Source organism: Sturnus vulgaris, chromosome 17, assembly GCF_052056855.1.
Source record: "Sturnus vulgaris isolate bStuVul1 chromosome 17, bStuVul1.hap1, whole genome shotgun sequence".
In the NCBI taxonomy this organism is placed as follows: domain Eukaryota; kingdom Metazoa; phylum Chordata; class Aves; order Passeriformes; family Sturnidae; genus Sturnus; species Sturnus vulgaris.
In genome coordinates, this window is record NC_142259.1 from 12676398 (window position 1) to 12696784 (window position 20387).

At 45.9% G+C, this 20387-nt stretch overlaps 1 protein-coding gene across 2 annotated transcripts in view; it reads right to left on the minus strand.

The window, feature by feature from the left end:
• Positions 1 to 307: 307 nt before the first annotated feature.
• ATP9A (ATPase phospholipid transporting 9A) overlaps positions 308 to 20387 on the minus strand; it is a 48351-nt gene continuing 28271 nt past the window's right edge. For both annotated transcript variants that reach the window (XM_088175110.1, XM_014876099.2), the window contains exons 15-28: positions 19680 to 19841; positions 16245 to 16337; positions 15249 to 15332; positions 14146 to 14316; positions 12407 to 12505; positions 12061 to 12150; positions 11398 to 11542; positions 10838 to 10902; positions 9990 to 10145; positions 9603 to 9667; positions 8711 to 8819; positions 7410 to 7467; positions 5324 to 5527; positions 308 to 4238 (exon numbers count right to left, since the gene is read on the minus strand). In XM_088175110.1, coding sequence (XP_088031236.1) covers positions 4102 to 4238; positions 5324 to 5527; positions 7410 to 7467; positions 8711 to 8819; positions 9603 to 9667; positions 9990 to 10145; positions 10838 to 10902; positions 11398 to 11542; positions 12061 to 12150; positions 12407 to 12505; positions 14146 to 14316; positions 15249 to 15332; positions 16245 to 16337; positions 19680 to 19841 — 1638 coding nt within the window. In that variant the 3' untranslated portion in view covers positions 308 to 4101. The remainder of the gene's footprint in view (positions 4239 to 5323; positions 5528 to 7409; positions 7468 to 8710; positions 8820 to 9602; positions 9668 to 9989; positions 10146 to 10837; positions 10903 to 11397; positions 11543 to 12060; positions 12151 to 12406; positions 12506 to 14145; positions 14317 to 15248; positions 15333 to 16244; positions 16338 to 19679; positions 19842 to 20387) is intronic.

Here is a 20387-nt window from a genome sequence, read left to right on the forward strand (position 1 = left end):
AAATAGCTGTTCCTCATGCTGTTGCATCACTGCTCTTCCCAGGGCAGGACATATCTGTGTTCCAATGAAAATTCCCTCCTCCTTCCCAGCACTGGCTGCCAGCAGCAATGACCACCCCTGTTAAAACCAAAACTGGCTCTAGAAAGAATTGAACGAAGGAGCTCTGATAATTTCTTAGATTTTCCTTTTTCTTGTGCATTTCCCACACGCATGTTAAAGGCTCACAGTACAACCCCTCCATATCCTGACAATTCCCACACATCTGGGACTGATCATGCCAGGACTGACCAGGTGCATCATACAAGGGTGAAGTAAAGAAGTTGCATAAAATTTATTTTTTCCACCTTGTTTTACAACATTCCCTTTTATGTTCTTACACATCTGCGACATGTAACTCCACAGAACAATAAATAATTGGCATTCGTGTTTCTTTTGACTCAGGAGTATTTACAGGTTGTTTAGCTGGATGACAGGTACAAAACATCAGCATCACAGTAAACACCATTTTGACACCAGAATCCATTTCCCCATTAAAAATTAAATTAACTTAACATTGATTTTTAAAACAATTTTAACAATTAAAAATATTCTCAAAGGCATATAAGTACACAAGTTGTCGTAGGCAGTAGTAATGGACCATATTGGCAAAGCTGTGAACCACAGGATTTCATGCAAATCATAGAGTTGAACACTTATGAAATAATTAATAATAAAAAAAGAGCCTGTCCAGCTCCTGCTGCAGTGGGCAGGACTGGCCCCAGGCACTGTGGGCTGAGCCCAAGCCCACAGGAGCAGCTGGGGACTGCACAAGGCAGGGCTTGACATCCCTGGGGCAGAGCAAACCCAGGGGTGCTGCAGCAGAGCTGCACAAACTTTCTTACACACAAACCCCAGAGAGCAGCTTTAGGGATCCCCCCTCCAACCTGGAGCTCCCTGACAAACCCAGCTCACCTCCAGCACAGCTCCAGAGGCTCAGACAGCTCAGGGGAGCACAGGAAAACACCTCTGGTGCAGCTGCCAGCACAGTCCTGACCTCGAGGGGACACAGGGATGGTCGTGCCCAGCCCGGGCAGCTCTGACCACACCCGGCACAGGCTGAGGCTGCTGCTGAACACAGAACGTTGGGTTTCCACTGCACCACGAGCTGAGCTAAACCCGTGTTTGCACAGATGAACAGGACAAGCTCAGTGGAGGAGAGAAATCCAGAGTTAGGGGGATAGAGAGGGTTGTGACACACCTGGAATTACTGCAGAGGTGCAGGAGGAGAACAGAGTGTGCCACAGAACCTCACCCTGCAACAGCTCAGCACGGGGCAGCAGGAGCAGGGTGAGACTCTGGCACCCAGGGACATCACCTGGAGCCAGGGGCAGCAGTGAAACTCACACTGGTACCCAGGGAAGTCACCTGAAGCAGCCCCAAAGCACACAAGTCACACATAAACTGCTACAGCACATAACCCACACAGATAAAGCAATAGGAAGAACACTAAGGCCACAAACAAGATACTACACAGAAGAAGAAAACAATGCTTCACTCCCCAAAAGTACAAATTATGAGCATATTAGAGGAAAAGATGAAATTTCCAGCAGAGAATCCGTTTATTTTAATGTACAGTAAATAGGATCATGTGTATTAAATTTTTAAAAACATTTTTAAATAACTTAAGAGAAATGGGTTGGAAACATAAAGTGCTCAAGTTGAAAAATACAAGTGCTCCTCTTTTCTGCTGCTTGTTAGATGGCAGTTTTAGGCTCTGACTGCTTTAAAAAATGTAGTGCATATCTAGGCAGAAATGACTTCCTGGATTTACTACCTTGTGGAAAAACACGAGCTGCAAAGAACATAATCCACACCCCAAAACACAGCTATAGATCACTATCAACTCTACTAAATATGCTACTAAACTTATGATTCAATAAATACAAATGAAATCACAGTTCACTCCCTTTCTTGGTGTAAGCTAATAGTTTGCAAATATGGTCCACTCAGTGTAAACTGTATTGACTTGAGGAAACAGTGAATTCTACCATTTATATGTCTCAAATATTTACACACAGTAGCTTGGCACTGTTGCAGGACACTGAGCTACCAACACACAGGAGAGAGGGACTGGGCTGCTCAGACACCCCCTGGGACCAACAGGAATTCTTGGTTCTTGTACTTAAACTAATGAAAGCAAATTAGATGGGATACTGAGAAGAAATTCTGCCCTGTGAGGGTGGCCAGACCCTGGCACAGGGTGCCCAGAGAAGCTGTGGCTGCCCCTGGATCCCTGGCAGTGCCCAAGGCCAGGCTGGACACTGGGGTTGGAGCAGCCTGGGATAGTGGAAGGTGTCCCTGCCATGGCAGGGGGGGCACTGGATGAGCTTTAAGGTCCCTTCCAACCCAAACCATTCCATGATTCTGTGAAATGCTATCTGGGGACTCCAGAACAGTGGCATGGCCAACACTATCCAGTCATGATGAAGACAATGTTAAGGATTTTTCTGGCAAAATGGCATTAATTCCCAGGAGGCTGTGAGCCCAGCTCCAAGAAGGGAGCTCAGGCTCTGATTTGGGACAGGAGAAGGAGCTCAGGCTGTGGGCTCTGATTTGGGACAGGAGAAGGAGCTCAGGCTCTGGGCTCTGATTTAGGACAGGAGCTCAGGCTCTGGGACAGGCTCAGGCTCTGCTCTGGGCTCTTTCCCTCCTGTGCAGCCAAGGAACAAGGGCACCAAGCAGTGCCAGCCCTGCCCGTGGTTCCTCTGATGTGGCAAGAAGACAGCGAGAGACTAATTCAGCACAGCCTGAAGAGCCTCAGACAAGGATGGCTGCCACTAAGAGCCATCCTAATTTGATGCATCAACCCAGCTCTAAAAGGCCCCTGTAAGTCTCTGTCCTGCTGAGAAGCCCAAGCATGTGTTGCTCTCCTCATGACATTATAATGTGGACCAAAGTTTAGAATAATGACAGAACTCATTGAGTTTAACTTTTGAAAATTAAAAGTGCATAAATTTGCTCTGCACACAACCTAATGCCTTTGTACGAACCCCCTGCTGTGATTCAGGTTTGGTTTTTAGAGCCAAGCAAGCTCAAGGTTCCAAAAACTGCCTCTCTGCAGGGAGTATGTCATTAAAACATCCACCTAGGAGTGCCTCTGCTTATTTGCAGCTCATCCTCAAAGTTTCACACTAACAGGAAACAGATTTCATGGAGCTGTGAGGAGTAGCAGCTCTGTGACCTCTCCTTGCAGTCTCCAAGGATTCAAGACACGTCTGCCACATTGTCTGCAGAACAGTACGAGTCTCTTCTCACGTTGTCGACACATTTCAAGGATGATCAACTGCAAAGTTCTGTTCCAAAGAGGATTTTCTTTAGTTTAGATAATTTTCTGCTACACAAATAAATAGAGAGTAAAACTATTATGTCACTGGCTCCTTTTAACAGGAAGCACAAAAGCTAAACAAAACTGAATTCTCTGGTTTTGAGCTACCACTTCTCTGCCTTTATCAATGGTTGGATACCTCCAAAATCACTGGGGTGAGCACATTTCAACGGAAGGAAAATCTCAGACACGCTCAGATTCTCTCTCCTGTGTGTGTGTAGATCCGACAGGCTGGAGCCCCATTATGGAAACAACATGCCATAAATCAGGAATCAGCTGTCAGCAGGGTACTGCATCACCTACATTAAGGGATTTCCAAGATGTAAAAAGAATGTAACTACTTGAATCAGAAAGACAAATAACATAAAAAAAAAAGGTAACACAATGCAAAGAACAGCGCAGACACTTCAAAAGTTCACTGTAAATTATCAAATGTAAATCCCAAGGTCAGGTAGCAGCTTCCACAGACTTTGAACCATGCAAGAGAAACCCATTGCCATCGCAGTTCCATGCATTTGACCCCAGTTAAGTAGAACAAAAGTGCCAAGAACTGGATGAACTCAGAGCCTCCACCCTCCAAACACTCCCTTCTGGTGTTAGGTTCCTGTCCAGGGCAGTCTGGAAGTCTCTCACTACAGCAGCAGGTAACAGAGATTACCACGGGGTGTGTTCATTTTGGGACAGCTGGGCTTTGTCTCTGGGCCCTGGGCAAGCTCTATCTTGTGCCAGGAGCAGCCCTAGGACGTGAGCTTTGAGTAGCTGGGGGGAGAAAACCTCCGTCTCAGGTACTTGAGGACGTAGAGGGGCAGGCAGCTCACCAGGGTGATGACAGTGACCTTCCACAGGAACGACAAGGTGGCAATGAAGTAAACATCTGTGTGGGGAAACAAGCACAGAGTCAAAAACACACGGAGGACCTTCTGGAAAGCAGAAAAGCAGCTCCATCTGCCACTGCATCCTTCTGCCCATGGCACTAGATCATCTTTGAGCTCCCTTCCAACTCAGCCCATTCTGTGATTTTACAGTTCTTAAAACTGCCTCATCTCCAAGTTGAGAGCTCCTATGATACCTGGCTCCTCACTCCTCTTGCCCAGAAGATGCAGAGATGTGCTGAGCACTGGGGTGTGGGGAACGTGGCTCTCACAGGTAACTGCCCTCCCAAACCCCACTGAGACAGGGATATCCTCCTGGCACTGCCAAGCACTGTGTGTCCTCCCACTCTGGGAGTGCCTCTGCTGCTTGGCTGAACCCAGCAAACACAGCTCTTGACTCAAAACACCTCAAAATATTCACCAGAAGAGTTCAAGCATCGTTCCAAATGGAACTGGCATAACCACATGCAAGAGACAGATCCAGCCAGGGGGGAAGTTATCCCTGTTGTCTTCAGCTAGGAAAGAGCTTTATGGAAGAAGCAGTGACATCTTGTGGTTCCTGAATGAACACTGGAACAAGCCCATGGTCTGATATTTGCAACTCAGTTACTGGGGGAATCTGGAACTCCTCACCCTTTTTCCTCTAGCCAAGGAATAGGATTAGTTCTGCTTCAGGCAACTAAAACACCATCAGCAACCAAACCCATAAGAGAATGGTCCCAGTGAACAGATAAGGTAAGTTTTAGGAGGCAGCTCCTTCACCCAGTTTAAAAGACCAAATCTTTCAATCCAACAGCAGAGACTTCAATTTTCCATCTCAAATTTCCATTTGGAAATAAAGGTCATTGTTACATGAGACACCTGACATGTGCTGGAACTCAAAGAATGGATGGATGAGAGCACACTCTGCTGACCACCTTTACCTTCTCTCTAGCATTTTTCTGTGAGACAAAACCATAAAATATCTTCCTTGAAATCACAGAGAGTTTACTGTGCTACCACTGTCACTGTGCTTACTGTTGGCTCCACCGAGAGCCTTTTGCTCAGCTTAGCCCTGAACTGGCTGGAGGAGAGCATTAAACCTCACCAATAAACTCGTGCAAGAAGACCAGGGAGGCGATGTAGCAGGAGAGGCTGAGCAGCTCAGCCACGATCATGAGCCAGTGCCACGTCTGGATCGTCAGTGCCACCATCAGCAGCTCGGTGAGAATCAGGGACGTGAAGGAAATGGCAACAATGTGCACAAATTCCGATTCAAACAGGAGGAGAGCTCCATACATGATGATGCTACCTGCAAGGGAATGGAATTATTTCAGTCAAACACCAGGCTCAGCTCTAAAACCCACAGTTAGGTCTTGGAAAGGTTGAAACAATCCTCTCTTGAGGCTGTTTTTCATGAAACCTGATGAACGTAACGACAACGAATCAGTTACTATTTAGGAGACAGAACTGATGAGAAGACAGGGAAAAGTTACAGCAGAGGTACCCAAAGTTTTCTAACAGTCTATCATACTCATAGACACATGGAGATAGGAAATTAATACATGCTGTTTTGGCAACTGGAGATCTCTAACATCATGAAACTCTATCCTCCCACAAAAGCACTTGGTCACTACTCAGAAGCTAAAAGATATCAAATCCTTCTCTCTCCTACCGCATTGCCTCGGTGCCAAGAGGCAGCAGAGTGTTGAAAAGCTCAGTGGATACAAGTGAGCCTCAATTTGCACTGCAAGAGCTCTCCCCTTTCCACCTCCCCCTAAGAGAATGCCATTAAAGCTCTGCTAACGAGGCACTGTTTGTGCTCCTCTCTCTCCTGGCTGGCCAGGGCTCGCTCCAGGCCACCTGCACAAATAACTCATGTGAGTGAGCAGCATGAGTAATCCACACCAACATCCATCACTCAGGCTGGATGGGAAGGGAAGGGAAAACCTGCGAGGGAACCGAGCTCGAGCCACAGAGTTCAAACCCAGCTGTGAACTTTCCAAACTTTGGGACTGCTCAAGTTCTGGTCGGGCTCATCTCTGCTAGCAACTGGCCCCGTTGTTTGGCCACTGTTTGCTGGTTATTGAGCACAGCTCTGGTGAAGTCACTTGAACCAAGCCCTGTAACCAGAGAGGGCTCTCAGCTCAAGGAGGAATCTTTCCCTCCTCTGGAATCTCATCACCCTCTGGCTGCAGCCTTCCACCACCTGGGAGTGTTCTCTCAATGCCCTGGCTTTGCCATGGGGTTTTCCAGCATCCCCAGCCCTCGATCCCTGCTCTAGGAACCCCGTGACAGATTTCAGGAAATCAAGCTAACCCTAGAGATTTCACACTCCTAGATTCACTCCCTGCTGAGGATGGCAATATCAATTAAATCCATAAGAATTACCTGCTTATTTTGATCCCTTATTTTGACTCTTGTTGATAAAGAGTTTTGGAAAACAATTAATTTGGCCACTCCAGCTTTTAGCTCCACATTATCGACCTGTTTTCTACAATTCCCTGATTAATACTTATAGAGAGCACTGGAGCTTGAGGGTACTTGATTAAAAAAAAAAAGACAAAATGAAAGAAAAGACCTTCTTAGATATATACCCAAATTATTACATCCACTGTTGAAAATGCATTGTAATTAAGGCATTTATTTAATTGCTTCAGCAGCATAATTGGAGTGCAGGAGATATGATCAAGAACATGAGCTTGACTCTGACCCTGAGTTACAGATGCCTGTGAAGCAACCAGAACTATTGTCACTTCAATTTCTGGATAAAACACAGAAGGCTACAGATGCTGCATTTTCCATGCTGACAAAAACATGCAAAATCCATAGATTGGAGAACTTTTCCCAAAAGAAGAGGCAGGAGAGTCATGAGCTCTGCTTTACAGATGAGGCAAGTACAGCAGTGCAAGGAACTTGCACAGAATTCCAGTGGATGGTTCTGATGGGAAGAGGCACAATGGTTTGAATTCTGCATCACAGGCTTGGCCAATTACTGCCAATATTTGGGTTTAGATCATTTTTTCCTTTGGTAACGTTACCGACATTTTCCGAGACAAAAAAAATATATATTCACCACCACAAGGATACTTTGGGAAATTCACTTCATGCCTTCCTTAACTTCTGCAACACCAAAACTTAGATAGCCACACACACCACAACATCTAAAGCACAAGCAGGAGTTGATTTCTTACCTTGATAAATGCTTATCAAGACCCAGATTAAAAATGTTTTGTATGACAATGGTCGTCCCTGGGTGGGAGGAAAAAAAAAAGACAAAGCTCCATTGGGGTTTTCTTTCATGAAAATTCACTTACTGATCAACTTAGAAATTAATAAGACAATTGGAAGATGATTTGGAAAAATAATTAAATTTAAAAAACCAAGCATCCCTGAGGCAGTGCCCCTTTATTCTCATTTTTCTGGTGCATGAAGGAACTCAGGGCTCCCCCAGCACAACCTGGCCCTCTCAGCACACACAATTAATTCAGTGCAAAGATGCCTCAGGAGTTTAGTCACTGTGCTGTGAAATATAAGATGTGTGTACACACACTGATGTGAATACATGAATATTGTATTCTAGACACACACAAATCACCCTCATATTGAAGGCAGATAGATTTTTAAAAAACCATCTCCAGCCAACACAGCTATACCAGCACAAAACCCCCTATGTTTAGACCAGGCCTAAGGATGGTTGAAGAATTAGTGGTTTATGACATAAGAGACAACATCCAAGTGAAACCAGATGGAGACTTATTGAGGCTCTGGAAAAACAGGCTGTGCTTCTCAGAGTATCTGTTTAACAGGAACCCTTGAGGGAAAGGATCTGGGGAAGACTCAGTCCATCCTTTCCTCCAACTAAGAAAGATGTTCCCAGGCTGCATACCCCAGTTATTCAAAACATTTTCCAGGGAGGAAGAAAAAAATTAAAAAGGAACCTAAGACAGGATTTACCTTCCTGGTATTTCTATGGTAAACATAAAATAAAGTTTTCTTTGTCTAAGGAGAAGGACCTGACTTAGATGCCAAAGCTACAAAAATGGCACAGCAAGCAAACCTTTAGATCATGCTCCAGTCAAATTTCTAATGAAGAAACTCTGGGATAACCCCCTGCCTCCCTCAAATGAGCATATCCCTTCCCCTCTCCCCTTTTCTGGCTTCAGGACAGTGCCAAATCCCCAACAATTTCTCTTTTCCTTTTATGATGGAACAAATTAGTAATATTAAATCCCTAGAATTTCCCACAGAATGGAACTTCTACTTGCCCAGCCGTTTTTAATAAATTGCATTTCATGCAGCATTCAATATGCAACTGCCAGGAATTCTGGTTCTATCTGTTGATTCAAATTTGACTTGAACAGAATTTTGCCTGGAAGGGCCCAATAAAGTTCTGGATCTCCTGGCAATATATTTGATTTTACACATTTAGAGTTTCAAATCAAGATGAGGATCTTGCCATAAAGCAAAACACACCAACAAGAGTCTCCCACACCTTAAGAAGATCTTTGTAGAGCTCTGGGTACAACATTGCCACTTCAGATTTCACATCCTTGTCCAGGACAAGAGAAAACACAGGAAACATGGTGTAAATGGTGGAGTACCTGGGAAGAAGGCAGGAGAACAGTAAATTATCTCAGGTGGAGAGGAGCAAACACATGCTAGGCTCCAGAAATGAAATACAATATTCTTGAAGTGTCAAATAATGTACACATCATAAAAACTGGCAAATGGAGCACACCAGAGTTTTGCAGGTAGAAAAACATCAGGATTGATGTGATTGCTTGATTGTTTTTTTGTGACTTTTGATTGATTGCTTTTTGAGTGGTTTTTGATCAGGAACACTCATACACAAGTGACTGGTTCAAATACTGCAGTGGGTTTTTAATGGAGCCAAAGACTGACCTGTGACCATCCCAGAGTCTGTTCTACAGCTCAGGGTTGAGTCTGTTTGCATCAGAAGGCAGTGGAGATGAATTTGCTGGGTTTTTTTAATTAGGTACTCAAAGATATAAGAAGTCATAGTGGGATTACAGTTGCAATGCCCTGTTTTAGACAGTTTTTGGACAGGAACTAAGGTTGGGGTGTCCTTCTTCCTGGCACTGCCTCTCAGTACTGTGCACACACCAGCCCAGAACAACTGTCCCTCTGCTTTTAAAGGGATCAAAGGAGCAATTCTGGAGGATGGGCTGCTTCCCAAACACGACAAACCATCCTGCTGAAAGGTTTCTGGAAGTGTCTGCACTGGAAGGGAACAAGGCTCACATGCAGCTCCTGAAGCAGTGCTGTGAGCAGAGAGGAGATGTGCATGGCTTGCATGTTAACCAGCACAAAAGGGACCATTGTGCAGAGGTTTTCCTCATTCCCAGTAAAAAGTGAGCTCTTACCCAATGATGAGGAAGCCTTGGTAGAGAGGAACTGAAGCAAAGTAAAACACTGATGAGAAAACAGCCTAGAAAAGAAATGAGCTTTTTAGGCACTGAGATACTGCAGGAAAAGTAACACCTCAAAAATACACTCTGTTCAAACATTCCTGAAATGAAGACAGACTAATGGGACATCAACCCTTTTTAGTCCTTTGGAGCAGTTGCTGGTATTTTTCCAATACCAGAAATTTTCTCGTGTGTTTTCATATCTAAGTAACAACCTCAAGTCCTAACCCATTAAAAATTTTCAGGAGAAGAAAGAGCAGCATTCCAGATGAGACACAAGACCTTTCCTTTATGATTTGGCTTCTCTCCCTCTCTTTGGAAAGCCCCTCCCGGCCCATTTACCTGCATGGTGCTGATGCAGAGGCTCCTGTGGATCACAAACTGGCTGAGGGCTGCAGACCTCTTGTAGCTGTTCCTTCCATGGACCATGAGCAAACGACCCAGGTGCTTGAACTGAGTGATGGAGAAATCAGCTGCCAGCGATGCCTGCTTCCCTTCCTGGGAACCAGAGCAAGGGAAAGCACAGTGAGATCATTTCAGCACTGGAAACAAAGAATATCGTGTTATTATTGAGTTATCACTGACAGAATTTCCAGGAATATTTGCAGTATGTTAGGTGAGGGAGAGCATTGCCTCAGTACTTCTCCTTCCACTGTGGGTTTTAAGCAAAGAGCAAAAATATGAGGAGAATTCCCATTTGAACCTTGGCCTCCAATTGCAGGCAACCTCTGGATTCTGATCCACAACACACATGTTAATGTGACACTCCTATCAAGTGCTGAACACAAATTCTCAGTCTCACAAGTTCACACAATTTTGGCTCACTGCAAGCAGAGTCTGTCTGCTGCTGCCAATCCAGTCCTGCAGCTCCACACAGCTCCAGGTGCAGGAATCAGAGTTTTAACCCTGAGTTTGTTCTGCAAACTGGTATGAACGGTTTTTAATTAATAAATAATAATCCCCCAAAACTAACCACGAGGGCATAAATTCAGGGATTCTGCAAAGAACCAAATAATGAATTTGAACTCCTTTAACAGTAGCCTCCTTTATAGCCAAATTACTTCTCATGACAGGGCTACTGGTCTGATGATGTTTCTTGTTCCCTTTCTTGCACAAATGTCTGAGAATTCATTTAAGAGTTGCTTGAAAACTGGCCACAGAAATTCTCATTAAACATGAGGTAATCTCACCTTTCCTTCAACTCCAACACCACAGTCAGCCTCCTGAATCATGCTAACATCATTCCCTCCATCACCTGCAGGGCAGAGCACAAACAAAACCGGGAGTTCAGCAACAGGGGCAACCTACAACCCCACCAAAGTCATCTCCACCACGCTGGAATAGTATAAAAAACACTTAACCCAATCAACCAATGCAAGATTTTAAACAAAAATAATGAATTTAAATTCTTAAGTTTTGTTTTAATAAGTAGGTCAGTGATTGAGGTATCTCACTTGTAGGTGCTACCATTATATCTACAATGCTGAAACAAAGCTCACAGATTAACAGTGGCACTTCACTTGATCAGGTTCAAGCTCTGTTTTACAAAGATGCCACCTGAAAGGCTGATGAGGGAGGAGTTGGGCATTGAATTTCCACGTGCAAAATTCCAATCATCTTCTCCATCATCCCACAAACCCACCGCTCCCTAAATCCCCATTCCCAGGTGGTACGAGATGACGTGTTCACCCAAAAAGAAGAAACTGGAGGTGCCATTCTCTGTGGTCACTGCTCCTGGCTGCTCACTCACCCACGGCACAGGTGAGTTTGCCTGTCCTCTCCTGCAGCAGCCTCACAATCTGAGCTTTCTGCGTGGGGGCACAGCGGCAGCACACAACAGCGGGGCACTGGCACGCCAGCTCCATGAACTCGTACTCGTAGTACTTGAGGCACACCTGGGTACACACAGCACACACCTGGGTTAGCCTCCTGCCCACACAGCAGGTGTTCCTCCAGCCCAGGCTGGCCCTACTGATGCCTTGAGAGTCTACCTAGAACAGGGGCTGGATGGAGTTACAGGAATAAAGCAGGGATTTATTAGAAAGCCTTCAAAGGATTCACCCTGGGCAGTGCAAGAGTCCAGCCATGGCTACACCCAAGGTGGACCCAATGGGTCAGGAGTTTTCACACTTTTTTCAGTTTTGTTTCCATTTCCATATTGGGGTTGATTGCCCAATTCCAGCTCCAGGTTCTGCAGTCCCATCCTCCCAGATTCTCTCCTCCATTCGCTGCTGTTTGCACTTTTTGGGGCTGAAGCTGCAGCGTGTCCTTGGTTCTCAGGTTGGACAAGGATTGTTTTATCTAACTACACTGTGAGGAGAACTTGCTAACACTTTATATGAAGTTCAGAGTCACACACTAAGGCAGTACAGAATGTGGGAAATATGAAAGCTCCAACTCAAGGCATCAGTACCTCCAGGGAGTCCCCCGAGATGACCAGGGCACAGTCGTGCTTGCGGCGGAAGGCGTTCAGCTCCAGGTGGGCTTCTCCTCGGTTTGTCACCTGGGGGAGGATGCAACTGAGCAAGGTGTGCTTCACTGGGGTGAGAAAACAGCAAAGAATCCCAGAGGGAACAAAAGTGACACAGGCAGGACAGGCAGCACACTGAGTTAGGGCACGCAGTCACAGAAATAAAAACTCGGGGTAGAAAGCTGGGTCAAAGGAATAAAAATACCCTGCTGGAAATCAGCTGTGATGTCACAGCCCTCCTGCCCCAGAGTCTGGGCCCCTTGAGAGAGGCTCTGTGGCTGTTACTCACTAGTCTGAATATATGGATGTCCTGTGTCCGTGTCACCAGATGAGCGTTCTTGGCTGTACACGTGGCTGTCTCCAGCTTATCCCCTGTCAGCATCCACACCTAAAACCCAAACATTTCATGTGTTAAATCAAGTCAACAACCACGACTGCAGGACCTCTGCAAGTACCACCTGCCCCTTCAGGCTTATAAAAGGACTGTTAAAATACACATACAAATTATTCTTCTAAAAAAACTTCTGTTTCAAAACACACAAGAAAATTCCCACAAGTGAAAGAAAGCAAAGCTCTTAAAGAGGCTGAGACACAAAGGAAGTTACAAACTCTGTGTAACATTTTTCCCACCTGCAATATTTCAAGATTCTGCTGATAAACCCACAAAATGCAAGCTAAAAAATGTGTATTTATGTGTTAATGTGTCCCTCCCCAGCCATTTCTCAACCAAGCCCTGCTGCAGAAAGATCCCTCCTGGCCCAGCCTGAAATGTGGATGATGCAACTGGGGTTAGCTCAGTGCTGATGTGTACGTCTGGAACACACTCACTTGGTTGAGGGTTTTTTTTTTTTTAAATCTACACTGCTCCTTTTATTTTGTGCTGGTGAGGGGAGGGAGTTAGAAAGCAATGTCAGCAGCAATGGCTGGGAATTCCTTCTCCAGTGTAAATATATCACAGTGACTTGGGTTTTTTCCACTGGTGTTTTTATTCTTTCAGGACACTGCCCAAGAATATTTAATGAAAAATACAAAAACCCTAAGAAAACCCCAAAACATCAACAAAAAAATCCACACAAAGACTCGTTTATTTGTTCATGAACTGCAAGGTCCCCTTCATTCTGGATTTACCCTCACATGCAATGCCCTGATGAACACTGCAGTGCAAGGAGTGCTCAGCCCATCCCACACCTCCAGCCAAGGTGAGGAGAAAGGGAAGAAGGAAAACCTTTGGAGTGCTGGGCCAGCACTACAACATCACTGAGAACTCTGATTCCTCTGATCTCACTTCTCTGCTGAAGTCTCTGTTGTTTACAGGGATGGCCCCAAATAAAAAGCACTTTTGGAAGCTCGTCCCAAGAACTGAATTCCCCTTCCTACCTCAGCCTCAGCCACACAGCCCTGCTTTGCATTCACAGCACAGCTTCAGATTTTTGCTCACTTTGCAACTTAAGGCAGAGAAACCACAACCAAGACCTTTCACCTACTTTTCTTACCCAAATCTGAATGTTTAATCCATTTTTCACCCTTTTTGCAAGGCTGACAAAGTTTTCAGAGAGAGAACCTACACAGACACCACAGCAGCTCCCTCACTGCTGAGCACAGCTCAGGCTGTAGGAGTGGAGTCACAGATGCTGGAGCCCAGAAAGCTGGAAAAAAAAAAAAAAATCCACTCCCTGATTCTCTTGGCTCAGACTCCCCTCTAGTGGCTACTGAAAACGTGGATATCCACAGCTCCAAGCCCAGCACGGAGGTTCATGCACCAAAAGCCAAACCTGCCATGTTTCATGCAACTCCCTGAAAGAATTGCCCAAAAATCTCCTTTTGGATCCTCCCTTGTGCCTTTCTCTGCAGGAGAACACGAAAAGCACAAGAGGTGACACACTCATGTGTCAGGATTTACTACTTGCAGCACGTTTTGTTCCCAAAGTGATGTTTAAAGCCCTCAACTTTTAACTGAGTGCCCGTGGGACAGTGCCACGCACTCCAGAGGGTCTCTGCTCTGCTGGAGCAGCCCTGGCTTAGGCAGACCTTAATGCCAGCGTTCCTCAGTGTCTCCAGCGTGGGCCTGACGTCTGTCTGCAGCTGATCCTCCACCCCAGTGAGACACAGCAGCTCCATCTCCATCTCCAGGCTCTCGATGACCGTGGCCACTTTGAGGGAGCGGTCGTGCACGCTCAGCTTGGCCTGGACGTAGCGTGCCTGGGGACACAGAGGAAGGTGAGCCTTTGGGGACACACAGCACTTTGGGGACACAGAAAAAGGTCAGCTTGTGGGGTCACAGGGCTGCCCAGCTCCAGGGGGAAGCAGCCAACCACCCTCTGTGGCCTTCCACCTGCTCTAGGGAAAGGTGTCCCTGTGCACCTTGGAACTACATCCCCTTTGAGGCACCTTCCAACCCAACTGTGGTTCTGTGGTTCAGAGATGGAACCTGTAAGGGCTGGTGAGCTCCAGGTGCCTGGTACAGAGTCAGGTGGAAAATGCTTCAGGGAGCTGTTGCTGTTTAGTCCCTGGGCAGTCCCAGGAGGGCACAAAGGCACAGCAGCTGCTGGAGTGGCACCTGCACAGAGCCTGCAAGCAGCTCCCTCCCACCACAGGCAACAATGACACCACAGAAACAATGGCACCACGGAATCCCAAGCAGTTCCACCCCATCCCTGCATTAACTGAAGTTCCCCTTCCCGTTCTGCCAGCCTGGATAAGCCAGGCAGTGCCCTGGGCAGAGACACAAACCCCACACATGGAGCCTGTGTTTGCAGAGCTGACTGGGTTGTGTTCTGGTTGTTTGCAGTTTCCCTGGATGTCAGAATACAACATTGGAAATGAAAAGCCAACATGTTTCCCAAATCTTTTGTCTAACAATTCATGAGAATTTGCAGAATTTATAACCACAAGAGACTACAAGGCAGTATTCAGGAAATGCTTGGGAGGGTCTTTGCTGGGATAAACACTTCATACTTGTCACTTGGAAAGCAACTTGATTAAAAGAATATCAAGACACTTTAGAACAACAATTCTAGCAGAGAGCTGGGAGGTGAGAGGCAGCATTATCACAAGAGTTTTGTGTGAATCACTTCAGTGATTCTTTGTTTAAAATCACAGGGAAAAAAAAAAAAACCCAAATAAAAACTTACTTCAAAGTCTTGATACTGCTCTTCTGTCAGAGACTTCTTGGCCACGACAAGAACCCTCAGGCCTTCCCGAGCCATGTTACCACACTGCAAAGAAGGAGCACATTGTAAACCATAAACTGCAGCTTCACTGAAATGATTTATGCACAGCAGCGTGGAGATGGCAGTGTAAGATAGCAGGTTAAGAAAATAACCATCCCATTTGAGCAACCCCAGCGAGTCTATAACATCTGATAAAGTGCATGATAAACTCGAGAGGAAAGAGGGGATCTGCAATGCTTTGTGACCCAGCCCAGTGATCAGGAGGAAAAATGTCCTCTGCTACACCAGGGTGGCAAATACAATCCCACTGATTACATTGTCTCTAAGGAAAAGGCCACAGGTCTGGGATTTGTAGACTTCACATCTTTGGCAATTAACTCTTTAAAATAAGACCAAGTTATTATTATTCCTCTGAACACCACAGAATCAGTATATGAAGCTACTGCTGAGGATGCCCTAAAAGTGTCCAAGGCCAGGCTGAAGAGGGCTTAGAGCACCCTGGGATAGTGGAAGGTGTCCCTGTCCATGGCAGGGGGTGCAATGGGATGGGATTTACTGTCCCTTCCAACCCACACCACTCTGGAATTCCATTAACTCTGTGCCACCATTACTGCTAACCTGACAAACACACCCCAGTACAAAGCTGCCAAATGCAGTTCTGAAATTAGACCCTTCAGGCTAAAACAGATCCTAACACAGAATCAAGCCTAGGACAAATCTGGTGAGTGTCAATCAGTTTTGAGTAAAACCCTCTTTATTCACAGGACTTATTCTACATTAAATATGCTGAACTGGCCACTGACACCCTTGCTCCTGTGGATCTATTTGGCCGAGGACTAATCCAGTGAATTGCCAGGAGCAGTGACCCTGTGGCTTGCAGGTATTTCAGCAGTGAGGTCCCCCCTCACAGTGGCAGCCCTGTCCCAGAGCAGAGAGCAGGAGCAGCTCTCCCCCTACCTCCTCCTCCAGCCAGTCGTTGTACTGCACGATGCCAGCCATCACCACATCTGCCCCCTTCATGTAGAACGTGATCTCCCCCGAGGATTCATCCTGCAGACACAGCACAGACACACCACCAACCTCAGCTGGGACAGCAGGAACACATCTGGGGGGCCTCAGCAAAGGGAGCCGAGTTCTCAGCACAGCAGGCACAGAATTGTCTGCTCTGGGGCAGGTGAAGGGCCACCAGCTCAGCTGCTGCTCTGGGGCCAGAGGAGATGCCTGCTCAATTGCCACTCAGCTCCTCCAGCAGGAATGAATGCTTTAGACAAGGAGGATCAGCTTTTTAATCAGCATCTCCACACAGACAGACCCCTCCCAGCCCTGACTGCCTTGCCTTGATTCCCTGCTTACCTGGCACAATAAAACAGATGCACAAAGCTCAGCAGAGTAAAAATCACCCTGATTTTCCTGCTCTGTTACACCATATGGAATAAGCATAATTGAAGCTTAGATTGCTGCCTGCCTTATCTGATACAAGGAGTTTATAGGCTGCAAGCAAAGCATATTTACATCACCACAAATCAAAAAGTCCTTTCTAAGCAGGCAGATATGTAAGGAAGCCACAGCTCTGAGTTTTACAAGCTAATAGAAACCCTGGCAATTTCCTCAAAGGACACAAAACAATGAGTAAGGAACAAACTTCTCTGCAAACCAAGACAGCCACCAGGGATAGGATGAAAACAAATTTAAAATGCAAAACAAAAAAGCCCAGGAAGGTCTGAAATAAACAGCTGTGAATGAAGGGGCCAAAGTATTTTAGGAATAAGAGAAATGAAAGAAAAGTGGACACTTCTTCATTCTCTCACCTAATATTTGGGTCAGTCTGTTCCACCATTACAGAAATTAGTGGTGGAGGTTCTCATACATATTAAATTAAAAGCCCCAGGTCCTGTGGCACTGGCAAAAGAGACTTTAAATTCATAGCAAAAAAAAAAAAATTGGCATAATGTAGCACCTGATGTGGACACTAAAACTGCGAAGAAAAGGAGAGTCTTGACTGAGGAAATTAAGAAGTAGCCAAGGATAATGAAGCTCCTTTGCTGAATATTTTTGCCAAGCTCACAGAAATATTCACAAGGAAGATGCTCATAATTAAGAAGTGTGGTTTTCAATGTCCTGGAACATCCAGCCCTCACACAGTGATACACATCCCACATCCCCAGAGGAAAACGGGTGTCACTCTTCCAAAACAACCAGACTCTGCTTAAATAAAACACACCACTTCTGGCAGCAGCCAAAGGTAAAGGTTTATCTATGAAATTATTTGATTAAAGAGTGTCTCACAACATCTCTGTAGGAAACTGAATAAAGACTGCACTTCCCGTGCTGCAGAGCTGGCTTAAGAGAGTTTAGATTTTTTGTCCAATATAAATACTGTATCAGCTATCTCCTTGCATTAGTCATTTCCTCTGCCCGAGTTCAGGAGGAGGTTAGTGCGTTCTCAGATCATGGCAAGATCACTCTATAAATCTGCACACAGATTTGCCAGTTATATTGTTTTGGGGAAGCATCTTTTTCCACCATGGTCTGCCTCTGGCCACGGTTCAAAGGCTCCTTTCAATTCCAGATATGACAATAGCACTATCTCTGCTCCACAACAAAGATCATTCCACACGGGTAAGGGGAAAAAAAAAAAAAAAAAAGGCAAAGAAAACGAAGAATGGAAAATATTGTGGTCAAACAAACAGGCCTTCTTCAAAGAGGAAGATAAGTCAGTGCACACTTGGGTGAGGAGGCTGCTTGGGTAGAACAGGATTTCTTAGAATTGAAATAATCAGGTACAGAAATGACAGTTGAGCGCAAGGAAACACTCGGATATTGCAAAAATATCCCAAACCAGGCAACATCTGTGACTTGTTTTCACTATTAACTATTGCTTTATTTCCTAGCAGTCGTGCTGAAGGAGATCTTTTCCTAGGGGCAGAGCAGACAGGATGTGCAGGGAGATGGTGCCTGCAGGGCTGGGCTGGACACACTCTGCTCACACTCTGTCCCCAGGCTGTGCAGGAAGCAAAATTCTCACAAAAAACTGCAGTTTGTAAGGATAGGTAATACCTGTGCAGGTGAGCAGAAATTAACCCTTTGGGTTCTGCTCATTGCAGTGCTGAGTGCAGCTTCATCTCCCTCCCTGGGTGTATTTTCCTCTGCTGTATTCTTCTGTATTTCCTCCCTCCTCCTATTTCTGTTTTTAAACAAGCAGCACAGTTTAGGAGATGCACTGAAAAGGTGAACACCCTTCAAGCTGTGGATCAAACCAAATGAAGTGCCTACACATACACACACATATATTTAATTAAGTAAATTTTACTTGCTAACTACCTATTTATAAATGCTTGTTTTCTGTTGTTTTGGGGTTTTTTTAAGGAAATTAAAACCCTGCTTGAAGATATTATTTTGGAGTATACACAAATGTGGCAAAGTAATACCCAGGCAGTCAGCATCTGCCACTCAACCCTATTTCTGCACTGGGCACACAAGGGAGTTGACTTTAGTGGCTGAATGGTTACAAAATACAGACAATTCACATAGTGGGTCCAATGCTTCTTTAAAGGAATTTACAGTCAGGATTTAGGCCTGATGTTGCTCCCACTGACCACAAGTGGGAGTTTTGCTGGTTTTGCCTAAAATGCAAACTGCAAAATCGAAACAGAGAAATACAAGCTAGAAACCGTTTTCTTCTTGGTGAGGGAAGAGATAAATAACAGGTAATTTAAAAAGAATAAACTTAAAATCCAAGAAGGCAAAAGAAAAAGGAGCACTCTTACACTCATGATAAGACAATTTCAGGGCATTCATTTCTGTGGAGCATAAAAACACAATTTAATGAATCTCACCTTGGCTTTGATGGTTTGTCCACCTCCCTTTGATAAAACAGCATTTCATCAAAAATGCATTTCATCATTTGCAATAAAAGCAATGGGGAGGGAGATTCTTTAGTCCTCTCTCTTTTCTGTTGATAATATTTTAATTCCAGGTCGTGGAAAGACTGCCCAGAGTCTCCAGATAATTTTCATTACAGAAGTAATGAATTTGAAGCACTGACACTTGTTGCAGGTATCCCCTGCAGCACAAGGTGTTTGTGGGAACGCTCAGTGTGTGCTCAATGCATTCCCTGGATCTGGGATTCCCAGATTTAACAGAGTGATGAGTCTGTGCCAGCTCAGCCTCTCAGCTCACTTCCCCTGCCATCCCAAACTCTTCCAAGTGTTTCACCTCGTGTGCTGCCCAGGCAGGGAGTGGATTGCCCTGGCTGTTGGTACCCCAGCCCTGCCTGGCTGCCCTCCTATGCTCTGGGTGACACCTGTGAGCAGGGAGGGCAGCCCAGGTGAGTCTTGGCTCCCTCCCAGGTGTGCCCGTGCCCCACCCTCAGCTGGCACACGCAGCCCTTACCCGCACGATGATGCCCATGCGCTTGCTCTCGTAGGTGAAGGGGAAGATCTGCAGGATGCTGAAGTTGAGGATGTGCCCCCCTGGGCTCCTCAGCTGCACTGAGGACTGGTCTCTGCCCACCAGAGTCAAACCCACGCTCTCTGTCCACTGCACCAGGGCCACCTGAGAGGAGAAGGGCATGGTCAGGGCTCCTGGCACACCACACACCTCCCGAGGGGAGGGACAGCAGGTGGCTGCAGAGAACTCATCAGTCATTAATTCATTAGTCATTAATGATGCTATCAAACAGATCCATTAATAAACACAGGTGCTCCTCCATGGCTCTTCCTAGTGGCTTCTTCCAGATCCAGACCCTTGCTGCCAGTATGGGCAGGGTTTGGGCAGCCCAGCTCCTGTGTGATGCAGCCGTGGCACTGCCCAGGGTCACCTCCCCTGCCTTCCACTGCCACATTCCACTGCACACCAGGAATTTCACCATGGAAAGGGTGCTCAGGCCTTGGCAGAGGTTGCCCAAGGAGGTTTGGAATGCCCATCCCTGGAGGTGTCCAAGGAATTCCTCAGTGCTCTGTGCTGGGGACAAGGTGGGGACTGGGCACAGCTCGGACTCGATGTTCTGGAAGGGCTTTTCCAATCTAAATAATTCCATGATTTCATTCCAAAGGACAACTCTCAGCAAAGGGCAGGCACTGGAATCCTCCACCCAGCCCC